This window comes from Drosophila obscura, unplaced genomic scaffold (assembly GCF_018151105.1).
Source record: "Drosophila obscura isolate BZ-5 IFL unplaced genomic scaffold, ASM1815110v1 contig_181, whole genome shotgun sequence".
NCBI classification, from domain to species: Eukaryota; Metazoa; Arthropoda; class Insecta; order Diptera; family Drosophilidae; genus Drosophila; species Drosophila obscura.
In genome coordinates this window covers 814471-837881 of record NW_024542769.1, presented here as the reverse complement: position 1 = coordinate 837881, position 23411 = coordinate 814471, and the positions used below count along the sequence as shown (strand labels likewise).

The 23411-nt window shown below is 45.4% G+C and overlaps 3 protein-coding genes across 24 annotated transcripts in view; all 3 read right to left on the bottom strand.

Annotated features, from left to right (window-relative positions):
• The window catches only part of LOC111076750, a 29949-nt gene extending 17385 nt beyond the window's left edge, over positions 1–12564 (bottom strand). Inside the window, exons 1-2 of one of the 3 annotated variants that reach the window (XM_022370673.2) lie at positions 12213–12564; positions 5526–5979 (exon numbers count right to left, since the gene is read on the bottom strand). In XM_022370673.2, the coding sequence (XP_022226365.1) occupies positions 5526–5742 (217 nt within the window). In that variant the 5' untranslated portion in view covers positions 5743–5979; positions 12213–12564. Of the gene's footprint in view, positions 1–5525; positions 5980–11895; positions 12163–12212 lie in introns of those variants that run through there. The other 2 variants (XM_022370672.2, XM_022370674.2) reach the window with 2 other exon arrangements.
• A 1001-nt stretch (positions 12565–13565) lies between these two features.
• Positions 13566–20305, bottom strand: LOC111076771 (flocculation protein FLO11). Of its 20 annotated transcripts, none has more exons than XM_041592580.1 (10): positions 20255–20305; positions 19182–20198; positions 18974–19028; positions 17311–18426; positions 16920–16983; positions 16671–16793; positions 15537–16205; positions 15048–15434; positions 14255–14969; positions 13566–14011 (listed from the first exon to the last, which is right to left on the bottom strand). In XM_041592580.1, exons 1-10 carry the CDS (start codon positions 20262–20264, stop codon positions 13788–13790), a joined length of 4380 nt encoding a protein of 1459 aa, XP_041448514.1. In that variant the 5' UTR covers positions 20265–20305; the 3' UTR covers positions 13566–13787. The 20 variants fall into 20 exon arrangements, with proteins under 20 accessions (XP_041448514.1, XP_041448509.1, XP_041448515.1 ...); XM_041592575.1 differs by having other exon boundaries at positions 13566–14969; positions 15048–15132; positions 15226–15434; XM_041592581.1 differs by having other exon boundaries at positions 13566–14969; positions 15048–15094; positions 15392–15434.
• Positions 20306–22692: 2387 nt separating this feature from the next.
• Positions 22693–23137, bottom strand: LOC111076764 (mitochondrial import inner membrane translocase subunit Tim13). The gene has a single exon (XM_022370692.2). The coding sequence runs from the start codon at positions 23040–23042 to the stop codon at positions 22764–22766; it is 279 nt and encodes a 92-aa protein (XP_022226384.1). The 5' UTR covers positions 23043–23137; the 3' UTR covers positions 22693–22763.
• Positions 23138–23411: the final 274 nt, after the last annotated feature.

Sequence of the window (23411 nt, the reverse complement as noted above, 5' to 3'; positions counted from 1 at the left end):
ACCCACCCACAGCCACAGCGCGCCTTCGATACAAAGCCCATCCGGAGAAAACACGAAAGAGGTTTGGGACGACTCGGATTTTCGTTGAATGGAATACAATTTTCTGTGCATTTGATTACAAAAGGGATTCGTGTGCTTAACCGGCGGCACAATGCGGTGGGGTTGGAGTTTTCTTCCCTCTCAGTTTATGTATTGTATGTCCTTTTGTGGCCCATTGGACCTACGCGTTCCCCCGCAGGATTTCTACTGTGTCCATCAGTGGATAACTCAGCGTTGCCCGAAAATAAATAAGGGAAAGTCTTGCTGGATTATTTAGGGCAACATGCCTGCCAGTCTATGTACTCGGATTCGAGGGGCTTGTTAAATTACAGAAGGAATAAGTTGGATTAGTGATTGGTAGAGATATTTATGTGGTGTAAACTGGACAGTGGTGCCTGTACACTGATGGGCAATCTCAGGCCGGGGTCTGTGAGAAGGGCTCTCGTTGATCGTTGGCTTTGAGTAGAGAAACATGCAGAGATCCATTACTTATGCTGCTCAGCTAACCCTAACAGCAGGATACTGCCCAAGATCATTGAGAAAAATGTCTCTACAGACCTGAGAATTTTCTACTCTACTGAGAAGAATTTCAAGTGCTACGAGTTGTAGCATTAAATCGAAGCGCATGCTGAAGCCAAACCAGTTTGAGATTTATCTCTGCCCGGGATCCGCGCATAACAGACTTCAGCTTGGATGGGCGAGTATGTGGGCTTTGTCAAATGAATTCTTATGTTAGCGATAATGGGACATAGGATTTGCTATAGCAAGTGATTACTTGCCCACCAGCAGCAGCAGCAGCAGCCCCCAAATGTTGATAAATGATCTCCACCCACCCAGCCACCCAGCCACCCAGCCAACAAAAACCAATGTCCTGTACTCGCAGCGTGGCGCGGCTGCTGGCACGGGGCTTGCCACCCCCAGCCGCGAGATGCCAACGCATCAATAGTCGATTTGGCTCCCTATTTGTTCCCCCGCATTCACCACACTCCTCACACCCCTGCAATGCTATTTTGGCCACAGTTCCGAACAAACTACAAATGGAATTTATTATGCGTCGCCCGATTTCTGTCCTCCCGTTGCAGCAATTTATCTTCCATAAACATTTATCTGCGCATTTGACTGTGACCTGCCCTGCCAGCCAAGGATCGCTAAGCAGCTGAATCATTGTCGCTCAAGCAGGATTTATTAGGGTGAAGGAAGGTCCTTTCTACTCTACATTGCGATCCCCCCATGCCTCTTCATTTTTGCCATTCTACGGGACGAGTAGACCAACGGATCAGAAAAAATCAATAACGTCTAAAGGAAAGATACAAAAGAATAAATAATGAACAATCAAGTGAATTGTCGGAGTATATTATTAATTATTGAGCATACACTGTACAGTGTACACTGGTCACGATACTCAACGATACTCACTCCTTATATTTCCTGCCTACCCTTCTCCCTTATCTGTCTTTGTGAAATATTCAGAAAACAATGGAAAAGAAAGCGCAAAGCCAGAACTGGTGGCTGCGGCTTGTTACACAAATCTCATTTCGTATGCGGCTGGATTTTAAGAAAATTAAAATTTATTGCCCCTGGAAAGCCTTTGCCTCCTTTTCATCATCTCATCTCATCCCGCTAGATTCTATTTGGCACCGAATTCGTTGACGGGAGAGGAGAAGGAGCCGGAACATATCTAAATGCGGCATGTGCCGCAGTGGACCAGTTGGTACCACTGCCATTCCACTCCCCCATACCACAACCCCCGTAAGCCGTAGCAGCGGACCAAATCCATTCATTCATATTTATGCCACACAAAGAGCAAAAGTATTATGCCACTTCTTCGACGTCGACAGTTGTTTTTCTCACAATTTTATTGGCCATCAGCGTCGCTTCGGCTTGAGCTGGAGAGGAATCGGATGGTTGTGTGGGTTGTTTTGAGGACACAGGTTAGGGGATAGGGAAAAGGGACCAGAGACCAGCGACCAGCGACCAGAGACCAGGCAACGTGACATATTTTATAAAAAGCGTATAATGTTTGCAATATTGCAAAGGAATCGCACAATGCGAGCAGAGGGGAGGGGATGGGATGGTAAGGGCATGGGCGTGTGAGTGTGCGTGCTGTCAGGATATTGGAGGATCCCTTATCAAAACATACGCACTGCTGTCATTATAATAAAATTCCCGTTCAATGAAATAAATATCTAAGGCATTCGAAGTTCGAATGTGTGTGTCTGTGTACGACTGTACGAGTATATACACCCATACAGAACGAACATATCCCATATCCCATTTGCGGTAACTATCGATGAGCAGGCTACATTCCATCAATGTCAATGGTGAGGGGAAATGTGATGCAGTAAATGTGGAAATGTTTGATTTAAGCAAACTCAAATTGGGTTACAGGCATACAGGCACCCACATAAGTACGCGCACATGATTTCCCAAGCAGACAGCCTCTGTGTGTGTCGCCTTGGAGACTGTCTCAGAGACAGTCTCAGATGGATGTGCTTCAGATATTCGTACTCGTGTGTGTGTATATTCACGTATGAAGTGCTCACACAAAGTAATTATGAAAACCACTTGCAAATGTTTCCCCCACCCTCCCCACACTTACATCTCTCTCTCTCTCTCTCTCTCTCTCTCTCTGTGTGCGTGTGTGTGTATTTACTTTTATAAGTAACTGTTTGCAAGTGTTTGGGCAACACACAGTTCGAAGTGGCGGGAAGGGGAGTGGGCCCAAGGAGAACAACCAACAAGTTTTCCACACGAGTCGCTGCTCCTGCGAGTCATTATAAGTTACGCTAATCAAGTTGAACGTGCGCTGCGGTGGGGCATGGCTGTTGCTGCCACATACTCGTACGAGTTTGTATGTATGTAGTAGTAGGGGGGCGTGGCTGTGGCTGCCAACCGGATGGCAGGCAGACGACACCGGTGCTTCTGCGGCGGGAACTGAGTGTTGAGAGAAAGGAAATGACAATTCAAATTAAAGACACCAAACCCCCAGCCCCTAGGAGTGGGAGTAGTGAAGGGTGGAAGGACGAAGGACTGAAGGACGGAGTGAAGAGTAAATCAGATAAGGAGTGGGAACAGTGTGGCAGGCAGACCACGCCCCGTCCTCCTTTGCATTGCCACTTAACATGAAATTAATTATGAAACTTTTGTGCAAAATTTTGTTGAAGGAGTTGAAAAGTCTTCTTCAATGCTGCCTGGCCGATGGGAGGGGCAGCAGTAGCATCAGTAGGAGCAGTAGCAGGGGAAACACGTACTAAGTATGTGGCCGGTAAAAAAGTTAACGTGCCTCGGCATGGGGCATGGGAAATTAAGTACACGCCACGTGGGCCACAAGTCTGCCGAGGACAGGCGACGACGCTACAAGGGGAGAGCAGCGCCTACTCTGGCTACCAGCGGTATCTGTGTCTGCCTCATATGTATATATACATATATGTATGCGAGTGTGTGTGTGTTGCCACAGCAAACAGCGCAACGCAAAGAGCAGCATCAGCAGAGCAGAGCAGAGGAGAACAGCGACAGCGAGAGTGCAACTAAGCGTGTCCGTTCTTGTCGCCCGGAAATTAGCAAAAAGAAACGAAACCCGGGCCCACGGAACAGTGGGGTCGATACTTCTGAATGCCAGGCGAACGAATACTTTTCTTGGCTAAATGCTTACAAAGAGCTAAAAGAATAGACATCCGCGGGACATTCTAGCCCATTGCAATGGCAATGAAAATTCATCAGAAACTATCCATAATTTAGACACTGTTAGTTCTGGGGCCAATCCCGATCCCCCCTCAGCATTAAGATACGTCCTCCGACTGTGCTGTGCTTTTGGGGCGTAGGCTGCAATTAGGCCGCAACGCAGGCGGTGGCAGATGCAGACGCTTCGGCGGCAACCGGAAACATGCCCAAATAAGTATGCAATGAACTTTTTCTGCGCCCTCGACAAGAAAACTTTCGCAGGCCAGGCCAGGATAGGGCTACCCTACTCCCCGCCCGCCTGATGGGGATGGCTGGCATGTAAGTTGTTTTACTTCAAATTTTAATTATGATTTAATGCTGAAATACGGAAATAATAATTTGCGGCAACAACTTTCGCGCAGGGTTTGCAGGGAGAGACGCAACGTGCGCCGCCTGAGTAATTCCATTTCATGGGTCGGCAATTGCGGCTGCTACTTGCCTCATCCGGGGGAAACCATATACATACGAGTACATACGATACTTTATGCTCCCTCAGCCGGTCTATAATCGGACTATTTCCGACATTAGGCTGCTATGAGTACAAGTACTCCTGCTCCGGCTCCCACTCGTTTGGTATTACTTTTCTGAGCAAACGTTCAGCAAAGGTTCTGGGGCTCAAGTCAAAAAAATTCTTTGCGATTTCCGTATGGAAAATAATAGGATTAATCTACAAAAATGTACTCAACATATTCGTGTTTGCGCTTGACTGATGTTTGATTGAATTGAATGCATTTCAGCAAACACAAATAATAAGTAATATTTTTGAGCTTTAGATTTTATTTTCTGGTTTTTAGTTTGATTATGATGTTATCTGATTTTATTTCTTATGACCTTTGTCCCTATAAGTATAAGTACGTTTAAACACGCATCGATATATATTCCAAATGCATATGTACATATGCGTATGCCCGTTTGTACGAGCAGGATAAATATGTATTGTATGTGGGCCCACAAGTTGACATTGCTTCGTAAAACTGTATTTATTTGTTCTTTATTTGCAAAACAAACTATGTCCATATGTAGATAAAATCATGCCCACTCGTATATACGAGTATTTGGGGGGCAAGTGAATGAATTACCAGAGCCAGAGCCTCGACACACAATGTGCCACACGCGAATCCCCTAACACACACACACACACCACACACAGATACGTGACGGTTTATTCCACGCGTAGTTCGTCCGTTCGTCCATTTTCCATTTTTTATTCCCATCTTTTTATGCACTTTTATTACCTTCGACGCCACAAAACAAATGTTTATGGCCCAAGCGAAGAAAAATCGGAAAAACTCTCGAGAGCAAAAAAAAAACCACACATAAAACTGAGCTGCTGACAGATTTTATTGTGCGAGATGACTCCTTACGTCGACCCAAGGGCGACATCGACATTAGGAGGGGGCGACAAATGCAGGCTTTTCGATCACATACAAACAATATCTAAAAACATTCTCAGCTTGTGGTGGATACGTGTACGAGGCGGCAAACATTTTATTTAAATTAAATGTAAAATGTTTTGTTGTTTTTTTCTGTCAAATATTTAACATAGCCTAAGAGTAAATAACTGTGTCCCCATTTTTGGAGCATTCCACTTTTATTTTGGCACTGGCAAAACATTTCAGAATCTGTAGTTCTGGTATCTTTACCCTGGGGAGACAGGCTCACGGACTGCAATTCCGATCTAGCGATTCAGTTCAAAGTTTCTCTAATCAGACGGTATGTTTTGTGGGTATATTTTCTGTTATATATTTTCTGTCGGTATTACTCACAGTGTTTGCTCTTCTCAGCCGACACCTGGCCATGCGGCGTCCTGGCGAGTATGGCAAAGAGCATCAGTAGCATTAGCAGCCATTTGGGAATGCCTGACGCCACCGCCGTCGTTGTCGTTGTTCGTTGGGCAACCTCCACTGGCCCGCCGACATCAGCTCCCGCGCCATTGGGGCCCACGGGTGGCCCCGGCCCACACGATGTGGGCATCAACAGCATCGCTTCCTCTGCGGTGGCACAATTTTCGTGGTTTCCCCGATGCCGATGCCGCTGCCGCTGCTGATGTTAGTGGCCGAAAAGTTTGCTTTGTTTTCGTTCGCTTAGTCCGTCATTCTTCGGCAATTAGTAAGCTTTCATTTATGAATTTCCTCCTCTTCGTTGGAGCTGCTGCTGTTGCTGTCTCCTCATTTCACCCGCGATGTACATTAACGGATTTTGCCTCGTTCCAATTTCACACTGCAAACAAAAAGAGGAATTAGACAAAATTGAATTCAAAGAGAGAAAAACGAGAGAGAGAGAGAGAAAGAGAGACAGAGAAAACATTTGGCAGCAGCTTGCCGCTGGCAAACAGTGAGCGATGACAGTTTATGGTCGATTACGCCGCTGCTGCGATAAAGTTATATATTTTTAAGTTTTTCTTTACTTTAATTTATTTAAGTGTAAAACGATAGCAAGTGAATTGAGGAGAGCACTTTATAGTTGTAGCAGGGCGCTGGTATGGCTATAAATATTTCTTATCGCTTGAGTAGTAGGTTTAAGATCATATTTTTCTCTAAGAAAGAAACTAAGGGAATACTTTCTATTGAATATTCCATCTAAAAGTAAGAAATTCACATTCACTGATGGTTCCAACTGATATGTGCAGTGACTGCAGTCCCATGCAGCATTTTTCTAGGAAATCGATGCATAAATTTAGTCTCTCCCAGGAAGAAATATACAAAATGAAATATTACGCATACGACCCGCTGTGCATTTTAACACTTGAAGCGCAGCCATGAATACATTTTCGCTCCTGCACGTGTGTGTGTGTGTGTGTGTGGTCGCTTGTTAATAATGAGCAAAAACTGCATGTCCGAGCGTCCAATAAGGAGCTGCGCAGCCCCAGTTTAGAGCCCCAGTAAATATTCACCAGAAGCTGCGCTGCAGGAGTTAAACAAGTTATAGGCACATCCTTCATATTCTCTATGCTTCATGCCGCTGCGACATAATAATGAGAAATCAGAGGCAGCTTGAAAAAAAATGCAACATGCAAGCCGAGCCACACATGCACCAAGCACGAGTCCTGCCCGAACTGGGAGGTAGCCCGAGGGCATAAGAAACGCCATCGAAACGGGACACGGCCAGTGACCGTGTCACACACACTCGCTGTGCCTCCCAGGCAAGGAGCGGAACAGAGGCAGAGCGCAGTGCTCCAATTTCGTGTTTAATTAAATCTGATTATAGCTTTTCACTTTGTCCTCTTTGTACTCCACTTATTCTCTGCGCTTGGCATTTCCCCATGGGCCATGTTTTTTTCACATACGTACATATGTACATATATAGAAATACACACACACATACATGGATATATATACTATGTATATAAATTTATGTGTCAGGGTGGGTAAACTTTCTTTTAGTTCTTTAAAGACAAACCCTCTATAATTATGTTAAAGATGCAGCTAACAGAGAAATACCGAGTATTAGGTTGATCTTAAGTATTTGAGACCATTGCGAGAAGGATTTCTATAAAATAGATTGATTGAAGCTTTCCGATAAATCATATAACCACTATTCCATATAGAATAATTTTATTGCTGGTCTGGTTGCTCTTACAAACCATTTTCTCGACTCCTGCAAGGATGTTTTTGATCTGAGAAAGGGACTTTTCAATAACTAACGACAACTTGCAAAATGTTGGACATGAAAAGCAGTCCACTCCCTCAACAAACAGATTTTAGGAAGCCTTTGTGGGCAAGCAAGTAAAAAGATTTTGTACGTTCCCAGAAGATGTGGAAACTGGTGGTCATTGACATGCGATTTCCCGCGGGGAGCCGACGTAATATTCACACATATAGTAGGAGCATAAACATACATACTTACTAGTATACATACATATGTGTGTACTTGTCTGTATATCCCCCAAAGCCTGTTGTGCATTTCCATGGCTGTTATTTTTGTTTTGTTTTTGTTATTGTCCCTAACGCCATGGCAACCCGATTTTTCCGGGCAGTCCGAGAAAATCGCTCGTGAAAGGACATTAGAGAATATTTTTCTCGCCATTCGGCCCAGCCCCAGTCCCAGGCGCTGCCTTTACCAGGAAAGAACAAGTAAACTTTACTCCCTGATTGCTCTCTAATTTCACAATTTGGGGAACTCAAATCTGGAAGAATAATTTCAGCTGGAAGGCGGATGAAATACGGCTCTCGCTATGCGCCTTTTTTCGTAACTCTAATGAGAAACGAAACGAAACCGAATGGAGTGGAGTGGAGTTGGTTAGGCGAGGGGGCATGCGTTTTGTGTGCAACGAACCGGAGGCGCCGAGGCGAGGAGGAAGCCGCATAAATTACAAACACAACTAAAAGTAATAGAGCAGCCAAGGGAGCACAGCCACGAAGGAGTGAGGAAGGTATTGGGGAATGGCAGGGAGCGAGCGATAGTGTGTCCGAAGTGGCGAAAAAAAACTAGACGACTTACAATTAATGGCTCTGTGGGGTTTCATCGTCGTACAGCTTTTGAGGGGTGGAGGCCCTGGGGCCGACACTCGTGTGGATTTGTGTTCTGGCTTGATTTGCCTTTTGTCGCGATCACATTGTCCGGACAAAACAAAAGGGGCATCCCTGCAGACAGTGGAGACACATTAGTGATGAAAGCAGGCAGACCCGCATTGCCAGTGACTTTTTAGATGGCAGCAGGGATAGCATTGTGATGGCTTTCGCCTGATCAGATAGACTACGAACAGACGAACAATCAGCTGCTAGCACAAATAATGGTTTTAGTTGTTTTCTGTAATGTTTGAGTCAACCCTTTAGCCCTTGCTAATGGCTAATAAATGTCATCAAGGCACGGCACATCACAGCCCAGAAACTTGGATAACTTTCTATGCTTGTATGGAAACGCCAGTGTATTAACCACATAAAGCACTGATTATCGATTTCTTTCTATAGCCATTTCGCTAATGAATCAAACCCTATATCTCACTGTCAGCCAACTCGAACCCTCTCCAATGGACACGACACCAGGTTTGTGAAATGTAAGGGACACCGCATAAGCATACGAGTATGTACACGTATGCACACGGGGTGCACAATAAATATTTATGTACCCGTATATTCTATACTGATTGTCCTGCATTTTGTACTACGAGTATCTGCACATGGAAACTCTTTTTGGTGGCGCGTTAAAAGCTCGAGAAACGTTCGCTTTGGCTTTCCGTAATGGCAGTGCGGCAACAATGGCAGATGGTGGCAGACGGGGGAACTACCGGAGGACTACTCCAAGGACTACGAAGGTGTGCTGTGCGGGCGGGAAGCTCTTTGTTGTTCCTGTCGCTGTCTGGGGGAGCATTCCAAAAGCACCCACATGTCTGGTTGTCGGGGGTCTGGCGGTGAGGTGTGCGTGCCTTTGCGTGCACAATGCAAATGTATTAACTGCAGGACGTTAAAAACAAAAGAAATTACGTTATGCCTGCAGAGTGTTGTGCAGAGGGGATTTTTCCCACTTTCGGATTTGCCTGCCTGTTCCCCATATGGTTGGTGTTGCTGTCCGTCCATCGTGTCCGTGTCCGTGTCCGTGTCCGCACTCGCGTCTGACTCACGTCTGCACTGGGCACGTCCATTTGTCTGCCGAGTACTGAACGGAACTGAGCTGCCAACAGCCACAACAGCACCTCGCCCCACGGCCAGGACAAGGACAGGAGTGCGAGTATGTTGTTGTGTGTGTGTGTGTGTGTGTATGTGGTTTTGTGGGTGGATTGCCGGATGGGTGGTTGGCTGGGTGGCTTGAATGCACTTCTCTGTTTTCTCCGGGCGAATGAGTTATTTCTCGGTGAGAGTACGGGGCGGCTGCGGGTGTTTGTATTTTTAAGCCATTTTCCGCTGCATTTACTCCGGTTTTCCTTCTTCGATGAGGTGTCAGTTTATTGATTCAGGAACATTTTCCATTCTTTTTTCGGGAAAGGGATGGGTTGTGGATGTATGCCTAATTGGAGTACTTTTATCTGTTTATGTGTCTGAATATGATGATTAATAATAATTAATTTATTTATTTATTTAAATAAGAAATTAAAATTTCTCCTAGCTTAAACATTAAATAAATTAATTCAAATAAAATAAATGACACAGGACACAGAAGTTGTTGTATTTTTTGCATGGAAAGTATTAAAAAAATCAACAATAAAACAAACAATTATATTCATTTATGATTATCGGGTAGCATTTAATCCAGAAACTCTGCAGATTCAACCATTTTAAGACCATTCTCATATGGAATGTTCTTGTAGTTACGGTACTATTCCCACATGGAATTTCTATTTCCTTAAGCACCCTCGGAAAATGCCAATTCATGGGATTCCTCGAAGATAGGATTGCGATGACAGAACGGGAAAATAGGGCTGGATGAGGATGGGGCTTTAAGTGCTAGTGTTGACAAGAAAACCTAACGACTGACAGCTGAGTCGGCCCCAGGAGAGCTGCTGCAACGATGACTCGTAGCAAATCGTAGGGCGAAAAATAAGCAAAAATCAAATCCCGTCGTTGTCGATTTGCCTTTTGGGCAAATCCTTGTGGCAGATTAATAGGCGGGGCGAGAGACCAAACCCACTCTGGGACCAAAACCAAAACCAAGACAAGTTTCGGTAGACAGCCAAACCGCAACCGAAATCCCAATCAAATTTATTTATTTATTTTTATGATTTTTTTTGCTGTTGGCAGTTTCCTCATTTGTGCCCAGCGCAGCACATAAGCCGACAGAACCGTCAAGTTGTATTTTATATCTAGATTGGGAGCTGGGAGCTGAGAGCCTGTGAACTGGGCGCCGGACTGGACGCACGAAAGGGTCGAGGTCATGCTAATGATTAATACGCCTGGCAGGCCGACCACCCCACCCCCCAACTCCTGGCAGCCTTGCAACCTGGCACCCAGAACCTCCGATTGGCGTGTCCAGTCGCAGAGATGTACTCGCATTTGGGTGGTGGGAGAGAGGGAGCTAATGGAGTGCGGACAAAAATAAATCACCTGCCGAGGAGAGATGCTCTGTGTGTTTTTTGAAACATCTACGAGGAGGGAGTACTCGTACGATGATGTGGTGGGAAATATATAGAAATTAGAAAATTCTAAACGGACGCGGAGGTCCTGGGCAATGGCTGGGGGCGGGAGGAATGGAAGTAACGAAATACTCCATTGCCACACTTCCTGACCCTGGCTACAGAGAAGGCCACATATTCCATTTCGGTGCGAGCATACATACAAATACATACACAGGTACATATGTGTGTATGTACACTCAAATGTACATATATGCATGGGTCTGTCTGTATGTATATGTATAATGCGTGACACTACTTTTACACACTCGCACGATGGTATGTACTCCTGGTATGTACACACTCGTAAGCGTGGATACGCGAAGGACCTTCGGCATCGAACACTACGCCTTGCCTGGGGAGTGCAAGCGAGACGACACACTTAACAGCGCAACTAATGCTCTCGCTGCGAGAGAAACAGAGCGGCAGAGAGAGAGAGAAGCGAAAGAGTAATTTTCAGCTTTCTATCGTACTCGCTCGTAGTACTCGCAGGCGTAAAAATGTGTAAAACGCAACTTGACAACCGACTAGGCTCCCGGCTACGGCTACGGTTCTCAGTGCTCGCTCTGATGAATGAGATTAACCGTTACAGTGGCACACGACAAACGACACGCACACATGCAGAGGCACTGCCACACGAAGTACCGGACCGGTGTGGCCAAAATCAACCCCCTGGCAGGCATAGTGCTCTGCTCGTCGCGACAAATGACTGCAAATGACCTCAGCCAGGAACAGAACAGAACAGCAGCAGCAGCAACCCCCGAGCAACCCAGTCGAGCCACCGACGCACTTGCTGCTGCTGCTGCCTTCTTTCTGTGTCGCCTTTGCGATGCCTCTCACTCGCTGCCTTTTCACCCCTCACTTTACGACACACCGTGCCCCCCGTGCCAGTATTTATTATGCGAACTGTTGTTGTTTCTGTTGTTCCTGCCGCACTGATATTTCATGTGTGTGTCGTCCAGAGGGGCGGCTGTCGCGCGGTTGTTTGTCCAGGCAGCCGACCTCGCCGCTATCTTTGGACTCGATCAAATCAAATCACCCAGCCCCAAGAGAATGCAGGCAGGACTGTTCCGTGTACGTTCTGTACTCACACAATCGACGCTCCAGGGTGCGGAGACGCCTATCAAAGCTTTTATTGATCTTTGAGCCGAAACGAACTATGCCACTGATAATGTACTGCACTCGATCTCTTATGCACTTTTGAACATCCAAAAAGTGTTCACAACTCACAATTGATTCACACTTTTTGCCTCTCACTTATATTTACGGAACGGGAACAAACGAAACGAACGGCGCGACGGCTAAAAAAGTTCTGCAAATGTAATCCTCATTTAACATTCAACATTCGAGTTAACAGCCACCACTCGCCAGTACAATTGTTTTAGCTTCTCGCTGTGCTAACATTTACCTAATTCTTCTCGCTGCTTTTCGGTGGCCAACGAGTTGGCAGCCCTCTGTTAAGCTTATCGATTGCAGGAGGGCTGTGTGCGAGCAGGACAGCTCTACTTTCTACTGAGCTCCAGCGGGTGGGGTGGTGGGTGCAAGGTGGCAGGCAACATGTCTCTTTGATGCCACTTTCCCAAGAAAACTGAGTAAATTTTAGAACTTGTACAGTATAATCTACACTCGGCTTTAATTGCCAACACCTTTAGTCACAGTTGGCGATGTTTGGGCTGAATGTTAGGCACACAACACTCAAAATATATTCAATCCGCACTATGCGTACTCCTGACGGACTCGAACTCGACCCGGAGCGAAGTTGAAAGAGAACTGAAGCCCTTGCCGGCGCCTTCGGGGGTAGAAAACGTGTACAACTCGACCGACCCACAATCAACCACCAATAGAGCGACATTCTGGGCAGGGAACTCTTTCTCTCTCTCTCTCTCAGTATACACTTCACTCTCTTAGTTGTCTCTGTTGTTCCATAGGCGTATTTTACTGTACTCAAATTTGGCGCCCCAAAACGTAACGTAATCGCATCTCAATGAATTAGCAACAGAAATTACCATCAGCCTTAAATTATATTTAGCGTCGTTAAAGAATCTCTTTAAAAATTTGCTTTCAAGAACTGATTGATAGATGAGACTGTCTGGGAATTGCCTTGAAATCAAATCGATTTCACGTCACCCGCCTACCCCACACGGACACACACGGACAGGCTATCGATGAGCTTGGAGCACAAGCGGAGCCATGTCCTGTAATTTGTCGCCGCCACACGACAGTGCTTGTCAGTGCCTGTCTGCCGACCGCCCTTCGGGTTGGACAATTTAATTATAGCGCCGAGAGTGAGGTGGCTTTAAGGTAACGTAACCCGAGGAAGGCCGAGTTACTGGCTGAAGCCCCCACCCAACCACCCAAGGACTACTTGTGGGCGCATTCGAGCCTAAGCGCCTACGTCAGAAACATCAGAAACATGCGTTTATCTCGTAATTAAATTTAAATGGGATAACTTTGTGCCCACTCTACATTTCCGCCACAGAAAGAAATTAGCGTCTGGGCCATGCCAAAGAGACAAACGCCCAAAGATAGAGCTGACGGCGGCTTGACTTTAATTATAATGGACAGAGCCTTTGACATTTAATCGTTTCGCAGTGTTTTTACAAAAAGTATTACTACTTTTCAAGGAGATCTTTCCTCAGAGAAAATTTTGAATACTCTCTTCTGCTACTCTGCTTAGAAATAATTTTAGAGGCACATGTTAATGGATCTATTTGTCTGTTGGATCAAATTAAATACGATCTCTTCCTGAAAGTCAAGCTTCGTTGGTAGGTCCTTTATTCGTTGAATATATCATAGTCGGAAGTAGAATTAGTAGTGTGCATATCAATTAAAATTACGCATATATGTAAATATATCAGTAACCACTCAGAAAATATAAGAATAACCATACAAATATATCCTATTAAACCCTATGTTAAAACCCTTTTACCATGTTCCTATAATAATATTGTACTGTAAAATATAAAGATCAAAGATCAGCTCTCTATTTGTGAGACATCTTCACTAGTAATCCTTTACCAGCCAGATTTTGGTTTTTCATGTTGAGTTTTCTTGCCGTTGGAGCTAAAGCCTCGACTATCGAGCAATCCACACGACTGGGGAAATCGCAGACCTTCTTTGTGATATCGAAATTCAGACCCTTCGGACATTGACGGGGTATCGAGCGGCCGTTGGCGCAGACATAAAATTTGCTGCACGAATTCAGATCTCGCACAAATTCACCATTTGGAAGCGATGTGCATTCAAAGATCGGGTTCTGTTCCACTTTCTTATTGGAGTGCTTAGAGAGTGTCTTGAGCACGGACCCTTGGACACCATCAATAGAGCAATCCACACGACTGGGTACATCGCACACCTTCCTTGTGATATCATAATTCAGACCCTGCGGACATTGACGGGGTATCGAGCGGCCGTTGGCGCAGACATAAAATTTGCTGCACGAATTCAGATCTCGCACATTTTCACCATTTGGAAGCGATGTGCAGTCAAAGATCATTTTCTGTTCCACTTTCTTATTGGAGTGCTCCGTGAGTGTCTTGAGGAGGGAGACTTGGACGCCATCAATAGAGCAATCCACGAGGCTGGGGAAATTACAAACTTTCTTCTTTATATCAAAGTTGAGAATACTGGGACAGCGACGGGGAATAGCCTTTCCATTTAAACACACGTAAAACTTGTTACACGACGTAGGGTCCCTTAGGAATGCTCCCGTTGGGAGGAAAGTGCAGTCTGTCCTTTCTTGGAATTGCGAAGAACCCCCTGACGTTGTGCTCAGTAAGCGATCATGCTGCGATTGTTTGATTCCCCCCGAATTCAGTGGCTCGGTCTTGGAACCATCAATAACTGGACGGTTGGAGAGCGAAATTGGTTCGATTGGTCTAGGGACGGGCAATGATGGAGCTACTTCGATTACGGGAGAACTTTCAGCTGATTTTTCGGTAGATGATATAGAACTGGAGCTAGTTGGCTCCGTCGTGCTTTCCGAAGAAGGTTCTGTGGATGTTGGTTCCGTGGATGATGGTTCTTCAGAACTGGAGCTATTTGGATCCGGCGAACTTTCCGCAGAAACTTCTGTTGATGATGGTTCTGCAGAACTTGAGGTATTTGTATCCGGCGAACTTCCCGGAGAAACTTCTGTGGATGATGGTTCTGTGGATGTTGGTTCCGTGGATGTTGGTTCTGTGGATGATGGCTCTTCAGAACTGGAGCTATTTGGATCCGTTGAACTTTCCGAAGAAGGTTCTGTGGATGATGGTTCCGTGGATGATGGTTCGTCAGAACTGGCGCTATTTGGCTCCGTCGTACTTGCCGAAGAAGGTTCTGTGGATGTTGGTTCCGTGGATGATGGTTCTTCAGAACTGGAGCTATTTAGCTCCGTCGTACTTTCCGAAGAAGCTTCTGTGGATGATGGTTCCGTGGATGATGGTTCTTCAGAACTTGAGCTATTTGGCTCCGTCGTACTTTCCGAAGAAGGTTCTGTGGATGATGGTTCCGTGGATGATGGTTCTTTAGAACTGGAGCTATTTGGCTCCGTCGTACTTTCCGAAGAAGGTTCTGTGGATGATGGTTCTTCAGAACTGGAGCTATTTGGCTCCGTCGTACTTTCCGAAGAAGGTTCTGTGGATGATGGTTCCGTGGATGTGGTCTTCAGACGGGGCCCCGAAGAAGGTTCTGTGGATGATGGTTCTTCAGAACTGGAGCTATTTAGCTCCGTCGTACTTTCCGGAGAAACTTCTGTGGATGATGGTTCCGTGGATGATGGTTCTTCAGAACTGGAGCTATTTGGCTCCGTCGTACTTTCCGAAGAAGGTTCTGTGGATGATGGTTCCGTGGATGATGGTTCTTTAGAACTGGAGCTATTTGGCTCCGTCGTACTTTCCGAAGAAGGTTCTGTGGATGATGGTTCTTCAGAACTGGAGCTATTTAGCTCCGTCGTACTTTCCGGAGAAACTTCTGTGGATGATGGTTCCGTGGATGATGGTTCTTCAGAACTGGAGCTATTTGGCTCCGTCGTACTTTCCGAAGAAGGTTCTGTGGATGATGGTTCCGTGGATGATGGTTCTTCAGAACTGGAGCTATTTGGCTTCGTCGTACTTTCCGAAGAAGCTTCTGTGGATGATGGTTCCGTGGATGATGGTTCTTCAGAACTGGAGCTATTTGGATCCTGCGAACTTCCTGGAGAGACTTCTGTGGATGATGCTTCTGTGGATGTTGGTTCCGTGGATGTTGGTTCCGTGGATGATGGTTCCGTTGATGATGGTTCTTCAGAACTGGAGCTATTTGGCTCCGTCGTACTTGCCGAAGAAGGTTCTGTGGATGATGGTTCCGTGGATGATGGTTCCGTGGATGATGGTTCTTCAGAACTGGAGCTATTTGGCTCCGTCGTACTTTCCGAAGAAGGTTCTGTGGATGATGGTTCCGTGGATGATGGTTCTTCAGAACTGGAGCTATTTGGATTCGCCACTTTTCGAAGAAGGTTCCGTGGATGATGGTTCCGTGGATGATGGTTCTTCAGAACTGGAGTATTTGGATCCTGCGAACTTCCCGGAGAATCTTCTGTGGATGTTGGTTCCGTGGATGATGGTTCTTCAGAACTGGAGCTATTTGGATCCGTCGAACTTTCCGAAGAAGGTTCTGTGGATGATGGTTCCGTGGATGATGGCTCTTCAGAACTGGAGCTATTTGGCTTCGCCGTACTTTCCGAAGAAGGTTCCGTAGATGTTGGTTCCGTAGATGATGGTTCTTTAGAACTGGAGCTATTTGGATCCGTCGAACTTTCCGAAGAATCTTCTGTGGATGATGGTTCCGTGGATGATGGTTCTTCAGAACTGGAGATATTTGGATCCTGCGAACTTCCTGGAGAGACTTCTGTGGATGATGGTTCCGTGGATGATGGTTCCGTTGATGATGGTTCTTCAGAACTGGAGCTATTTGGATCCGTCGAACTTTCCGAAGAAGGTTCTGTGGATGATGGTTCCGTGGATGATGGCTCTTCAGAACTGGAGCTATTTGGCTTCGCCGTACTTTCCGAAGAAGGTTCCGTAGATGTTGGTTCCGTAGATGATGGTTCTTTAGAACTGGAGCTATTTGGATCCGTCGAACTTTCCGAAGAAGCTTCTGTGGATGATGGTTCCGTGGATGATGGTTCTTCAGAACTGGAGCTATTTGGCTCCGTCGTACTTTCCGAAGAAGGTTCTGTGGATGATGGTTCCGTGGATGATGGTTCCGTTGATGATGGTTCTTCAGAACTGGAGCTATTTGGATCCGTCGAACTTTCCGAAGAAGGTTCTGTGGATGATGGTTCCGTGGATGATGGCTCTTCAGAACTGGAGCTATTTGGCTTCGCCGTACTTTCCGAAGAAGGTTCCGTAGATGTTGGTTCCGTAGATGATGGTTCTTTAGAACTGGAGCTATTTGGATCCGTCGTACTTTCCGAAGAAGGTTCTGTGGATGATGGTTCCGTTGATGATGGTTCTTCAGAACTGGAGCTATTTGGATCCGTCGAACTTTCCGAAGAAGGTTCTGTGGATGATGGTTCCGTGGATGATGGCTCTTCAGAACTGGAGCTATTTGGCTCCGCCGTACTTTCCGAAGAAGGTTCTGTAGATGTTGGTTCCGTGGATGATGGTTCTTCAGAACTGGAGCTATTTGGATCCAAAGTACTTTCCGAAGAAGCTTCTGTGGTTGTTGGTTCCGTGGATGATGGTTCTTCAGAACTGGAGCTATTTGGCTCCGTCGTACTTTCCGAAGAAGGTTCTGTGGATGATGGTTCCGTGGATGATGGTTCTTCAGAACTGGAGCTATTTGGATCCGTCGTACTTTCCGAAGAAGGTTCTGTGGATGATGGTTCTGTGGATGATGGCTCTTCAGAACTGGAGCTATTTGGCTTCGCCGTACTTTCCGAAGAAGGTTCTGTGGATGTTGGTTCCGTGGATGATGGTTCTTCAGAACTGGAGCTATTTGGCTCCGTCGTACTTTCCGAAGAAGGTTCTGTGGATGATGGTTCCGTTGATGATGGTTCTTCAGAACTGGAGTTATTTGGATCCGTCGAACTTTCCGAAGAAGTTTCTGTGGATGATGGTTCCGTGGATGATGGCTCTTCAGAACTGGAGCTATTTGGCTCCGTCGAACTTGCCGAAGAAGTTTCTGTGGATGTTGGTTCCGTGGATGATGGTTCTTCAGAACTGGAGCTATTTGGCTCCGTCGTACTTGCCGAAGAAGCTTCTGTGGATGATGGTTCCGTGGATGATGGTTCTTCAGAACTTGAGCTATTTGGCTCCGTCGTACTTTCCGAAGAAGGTTCTGTGGATGATGGTTCCGTTGATGATGGTTCTTCAGAACTGGAGTTATTTGGATCCGTCGAACTTTCCGAAGAAGTTTCTGTGGATGATGGTTCCGTGGATGATGGCTCTTCAGAACTGGAGCTATTTGGCTTCGTCGTACTTGCCGAAGAAGTTTCTGTGGATGTTGGTTCCGTGGATGATGGTTCTTCAGAACTGGAGCTATTTGGCTCCGTCGTACTTTCCGAAGAAGGTTCTGTGGATGATGGTTCCGTTGATGATGGTTCTTCAGAACTGGAGTTATTTGGATCCGTCGAACTTTCCGAAGAAGGTTCTGTGGATGTGGGTGGATGATGGTTCCGTGGATGATGGTTCTTCAGAACTGGAGCTATTTGGCTTCGTCGTACTTGCCAAAGAAGTTTCTGTGGATGTTGGTTCCGTGGAGGATGGTTCTTCAGAACTGGAGCTATTTGGCTCCGTCGTACTTTCCGAAGAAGGTTCCGTGGATGATGGTTCTTCAGAACTGGAGCTATTTGGCTTCGCCGGACTTTCCGAAGAAGGTTCCGTGGATGTTGGTTCCGTAGATGATGGTTCTTCAGAACTGGAGCTATTTGGATCCGTAGTACTTTCCGAAGAAGCTTCTGTGGTTGTTGGTTCCGTGGATGATGGTTCTTCAGAACTGGAGATATTTGGATCCTGCGAACTTCCAAAGTTCTGTGGATGTTGGTTCTTGGTTCCGTGGATGATGGTTCTTCAGAACTGGAGCTATTTGGATCCGTCGAACTTTCCGAAGAAGGTTCTGTGGATGATGGTTCCGTGGTTGTTGGTTCCGTGGATGATGGTTCTTCAGAACTGGAGCTCCGTGACTTTCCGAGAAGGTTCTGTGGATGATGGTTCCGTGGATGATGGTTCCGTTGATGATGGTTCTTCAGAACTGGAGCTATTTGGATCCGTACTTTCCGAAGAAGGTTCCGTGGATGTTGGTTCCGTGGATGATGGTTCCGTGGATGATGGTTCTTCAGAACTGGAGCTATTTGGATCCGTCGAACTTTCCGGAGAAACTTCTGTAGATGATGGTTCTTCGGAACTGGAGCTATTTGGCTCCGTCGTACTTTCCGAAGAAGGTTCCGTGGATGTTGGTTCCGTGGATGATGGTTCTTCAGAACTGGAGCTATTTAGATCCGTCGAACTTTCCGGAGAAACTTTTGTGGAGGATGGTTCCGTGGATGATGGTTCTTCAGAACTGGAGCTATTTGGCTCCGTCGTACTTTCCGAAGAAGGTTCTGTGGATGATGGTTCCGTGGATGACGGTTCTTCAGAACTGGATCTATTTGGTTCCGTCGAACTTTTCACAGAAGGTTCTGTGGATGTTGGTTTCGTGGATGATGGTTCTTTAGAGCTTGGACTATTTGTCTTTGTCGAACTTTCAGGAGGGGGTGGTATAGTAGTTAGTGGTTCTTCCGAGCAGTCGACCATACTTGGAAAATTGCAGTAACTTTTCTCGATGTCGAAATAGAGACCCTCTGGACAGCATCGGATGATGGCGTTCCCATTGGCACACACGTAAAAAACTCCGCATTTCTTGGAGTCCCTTATGAAGGCGCCATTTGGTAAAAAGCGGCATCTCTCTTCAACCCTTGACGAGGTAGATGCTGCCTCATCAGGGGCAGGCTTGTTCTCATGGGGGGAAGAAATGACTTCACTTAAGGCTGACAAACTTCCGCTGGGTAGCGGGTCTTGATGCTGATCGGGTGCGATCAGGGGTTGCGGTTGCGACAGAGAAGGAGACGGCCGTGGAGAGCTGCCCCATAGGTTACCGAAGAAATTGAATATTAGCGGCCTGTCAATGAACACGTTTTGGTGGATGGTGGTATCCTTTTCTGCTTGTGAACTGCCAGAACTTGGCTTGCCTCCATGCACGCAGCTTTGGTCGTGCACGCTGAACCGCAATCCGTCTTGGCAGGTGTTTCTTATCTGTCCGAGGAAGCCCAGGCAGAGAAAATACGCGTGAGGATCTGTTGGGTCCGCTGATCTATATCCAAACGATTGTCCTGCACAAGAATCCGCGGCAAATGCCTGAGGAACGATCCAGAGACCGAACCACAGGATATTTACTGAAAGACAACAGGATTTAGTAATATATTCCTTGGTAGATTCCCATCTTACTTACCTATTAGCATTTTCAAAGTACATCCACGAAATGCAACGTGCCCAGACAGAAACGTTCTTTTTATATGCCCGCCGCCTGTAGCTTCCGCTCAAAAACAATTCCCTGAAAGCCATTCTCAAGTGGTGGCTAGACAAGAGTGCCGATATGCAGGAACTAATTGTTTACACTCCAAAACAGAAAAGTTAGTTTAAATAAATTAAATTTTTGTCCAAGTGGTTGGATAACCAACAGAATGTTGTGCTGCGTGATTTACACTTGTACGGATCTGTGTAGCCGGAAGCTGTTCTGGAATAGTCTGATGGCGAAGCGAAGGTATCGGAACTCTGAATCCGAACAAACAAACAGCCATATTTAAATAAAATATTCGGATTTTAAATATAAAAATAGGGAAATTAAATAGAATTCACTCTTATTCAAAGACAAAGTTATTGAATACGGCCCATATTTAATCCAAATATAAAACACTTATAACTTAATAAAATATATTACAATTTTAGGAAATATATTTAATCTTAGTATAAAATTATTTAATTTAAATTTACATTCCAAATTTCAATTAAATATTTTGATGTACATATATGTAAGGGATAACATTTAATTTTTACAATTTCAACTTTCAAAGCAACTTCCAATCAATCTATTGGTATCAATTTTACAATCTAAGTGCAAATAGTATTACACTTTCAGGCCTTTTTTTGGCTGGTTACGGCTGGAATATTTGATTATTTTCTTCATACAAAAATTAGACCCACTAGCAGGGTAGAGAGAATAATTGAAGTTGAATTAAGATCGTTTGCAATACGGAAAAGATGACAAGAGATAAATAAAGCGTACATATGTAGTTCCCTCCTGGAGGGGGGGATGTTTCTAATCTGCCTCGTAATAGGGCTGTCAGCATGACTTTATCTCCGCTCACCTTGCGATGACGCCAGTGTCTGCCGTAACTTTTGGTTACCGATTCAGGTGCCCCATCGCCCTGCACCTCAACGCACTGGCCCTGCCCAGACGAACTGTTCCGATTAGTTGTCCAGATAAGGGGGGCCATCGTCTCAGCACACTTATCGTATTTCTTGCAATGATTACTCAAGCCTTGGGGCACTTGTTGTTGCTGCTGCTGCTGCTGCCGCAGCTGGTGGGCGAAGTTTCTACTATTTTTAGTTGCGGGAAGAGCTTTTGGGGCGGAAAGCGCCGCCCTGTCCCATATGGAGGCGTTTTGGTCCGCACTCTTATCGTAACTTGTATGGCTTCGAATGTACCTAGTTGAGGAAAATTCCAAAATGGATTTTGTTACCTCTGGTATTCGAGCCAATAAGTTCGGCCACGAAATCGCATTTTATCTTTTGCATTTTTTTATTATTATTTTTTGATTTTTTTTTTCTTGTTTTTTTTTTTTGGTAATTTTAAACTATTTGCAGCATTTCTTGTCCAGTGCACGGGGTCACCTGCACTCACTAAAAATTGCGTAATTGCCCGTGTCTGTCCTCATATCAGTGAAATGTGATAGCCTCTTTTGGGGGTCTTTGTTTAGCTCCAAAAAAACCAACAAAAGTGCATGGTGCCATGGGAATTTTTATTTAAGTGGTTAAGTGGCATTAACCACCATCCACATAGAGGTTTTGGCGCTTATTTTAGAACAGAAATCGAGTTAAAGTCCATTCCATAAGTACAGAGTACTCTTCCAGAATCTTTCTTCATTACAATGAAGAATCAGAGGATATGATATGTTGCTTCTCTTTAACGCTTTAAATAAGCCCTTATACTTATTTTTTCCTGAACAAATTATTTACACTAGAAACCAGACCTTGTAACCTTTTTGATGGAGTTCTGTATAGTTAAATGCGATCATTTGATATCTTCAATTTATTGGTTTTTTAAATTTCGTTGGGGGTCTAGAATATCCAATGTATTTTATTTGATCTAAACGTACATTTGACTAAATGCTTTACAGCTTACTTAAAAACCGCCTCTTGATTAGAAAATACCTTTGAAAATACAAAATGCCACATATTATCTGATCAACCATTCCGTTCGCAAACCCTTTGACAGAAGTAAAAATAAATACAAAATTTGCATAAATGTGTAAGGGGTGCAATGGATTAGAGTGGTCTCGAAACTACACTTTGCTGTGCTTGAGTTAACCACAATCCATCCCGATGCGAAATGCATTTGGCCAATGCGCGCAAGCAGTTGCTCATCCGTTAGCTAACGAGACCATTCCAAACACGATAACGATCAGTAGAAGTGCACATATCAAGCAGAAAGCTATGTCCGCGGGGGGATATACCCTCAGCCCATCACCCCTGCAACCCTCCAAGGCGTCCCCTGCCCAGTAGTTGCAGTTATTGCAAGCCAATAATCAGTCGGTTATCACTTGCCCCTCCATGAGCGATCCAATGGGGGGCACACCTGTCTCGATCATCATACCCCCACCAGTGGTTAACAATAATGGGTCTTTATTTGACTCCATGAGTAACAGGATCAACGATACGATTTGGGCGTGGGCATGGGTTCAGTCGGCCATGTCCACGGTGCCCTTGAAGTGCTCGCGCTGCAGGCGGTTGCCATAGGTGCGCGAGACCAGGTTCCAGGCGTCCATGAAGCGGTCCATGCACTGCGAAATGCAACGCTGCTCGGTGTTATCCAGCGACTTGCCCGGCTTCTGGATGCACTTCTTGAAGCACTTCTCGGTCATCTTTGACAGCATCTCCTGGGCATTCGCCAATGCGATCTGCTGCTTCACTTGGCTTATCAACTCCACCTTCTGCTGGCCTGTGGCTGTGGCTGCCATGTTTCGTCTAATTTAATTCAAAATTTTAGTTTCCGCTTTCCTCAAATCAAACTCCTTTACAATTACAGATACAAGTACAGAGGTTGTATCTAAATACACGTACTTGAAAAGCAAATGGCTCAAGGCTAGCTAAGTTCGAAATTAAAAAATAAATAACCAAACAATCTAGTTAGCTGGAAGCATTATTCTTGACGATTTAGTGTGTACTTTTAAGCCTAAACGTTCGTTAATTATCCAGCAAGCAGTTCATCAACTTAATCTGAAGGGCGGTTTAAGCAGATCTTTGCTGATACCTGAAGCTCTAGATATTATTCTGCGTGAAGTTCACTCAATATACAACGAATGATCGTACTGAAGGAAATTTATAAG

What these genes read in the sequence shown, in the direction of transcription:
- LOC111076771 (XM_041592568.1), bottom strand. An exon ending in CCATCATCCACGGAACCATC is followed by an intron (nt 18,427 to 18,973) that starts ATCCACAGAACC and finishes TCATCCACCCAC; the next exon opens with ATCCACAGAACCTTCTTCGG. An exon ending in CGGAACCATCATCCACAGAA is followed by an intron (nt 16,794 to 16,919) that starts GCTTCTTCGGAA and finishes AGTTCTGAAGAG; the next exon opens with CCATCATCCACGGAACCATC.
- LOC111076764 (XM_022370692.2), bottom strand. Translation starts at nt 23,042, where the DNA reads ATGGCAGCCACAGCCACAGGCCAGCAGAAGGTGGAGTTGATAAGCCAA.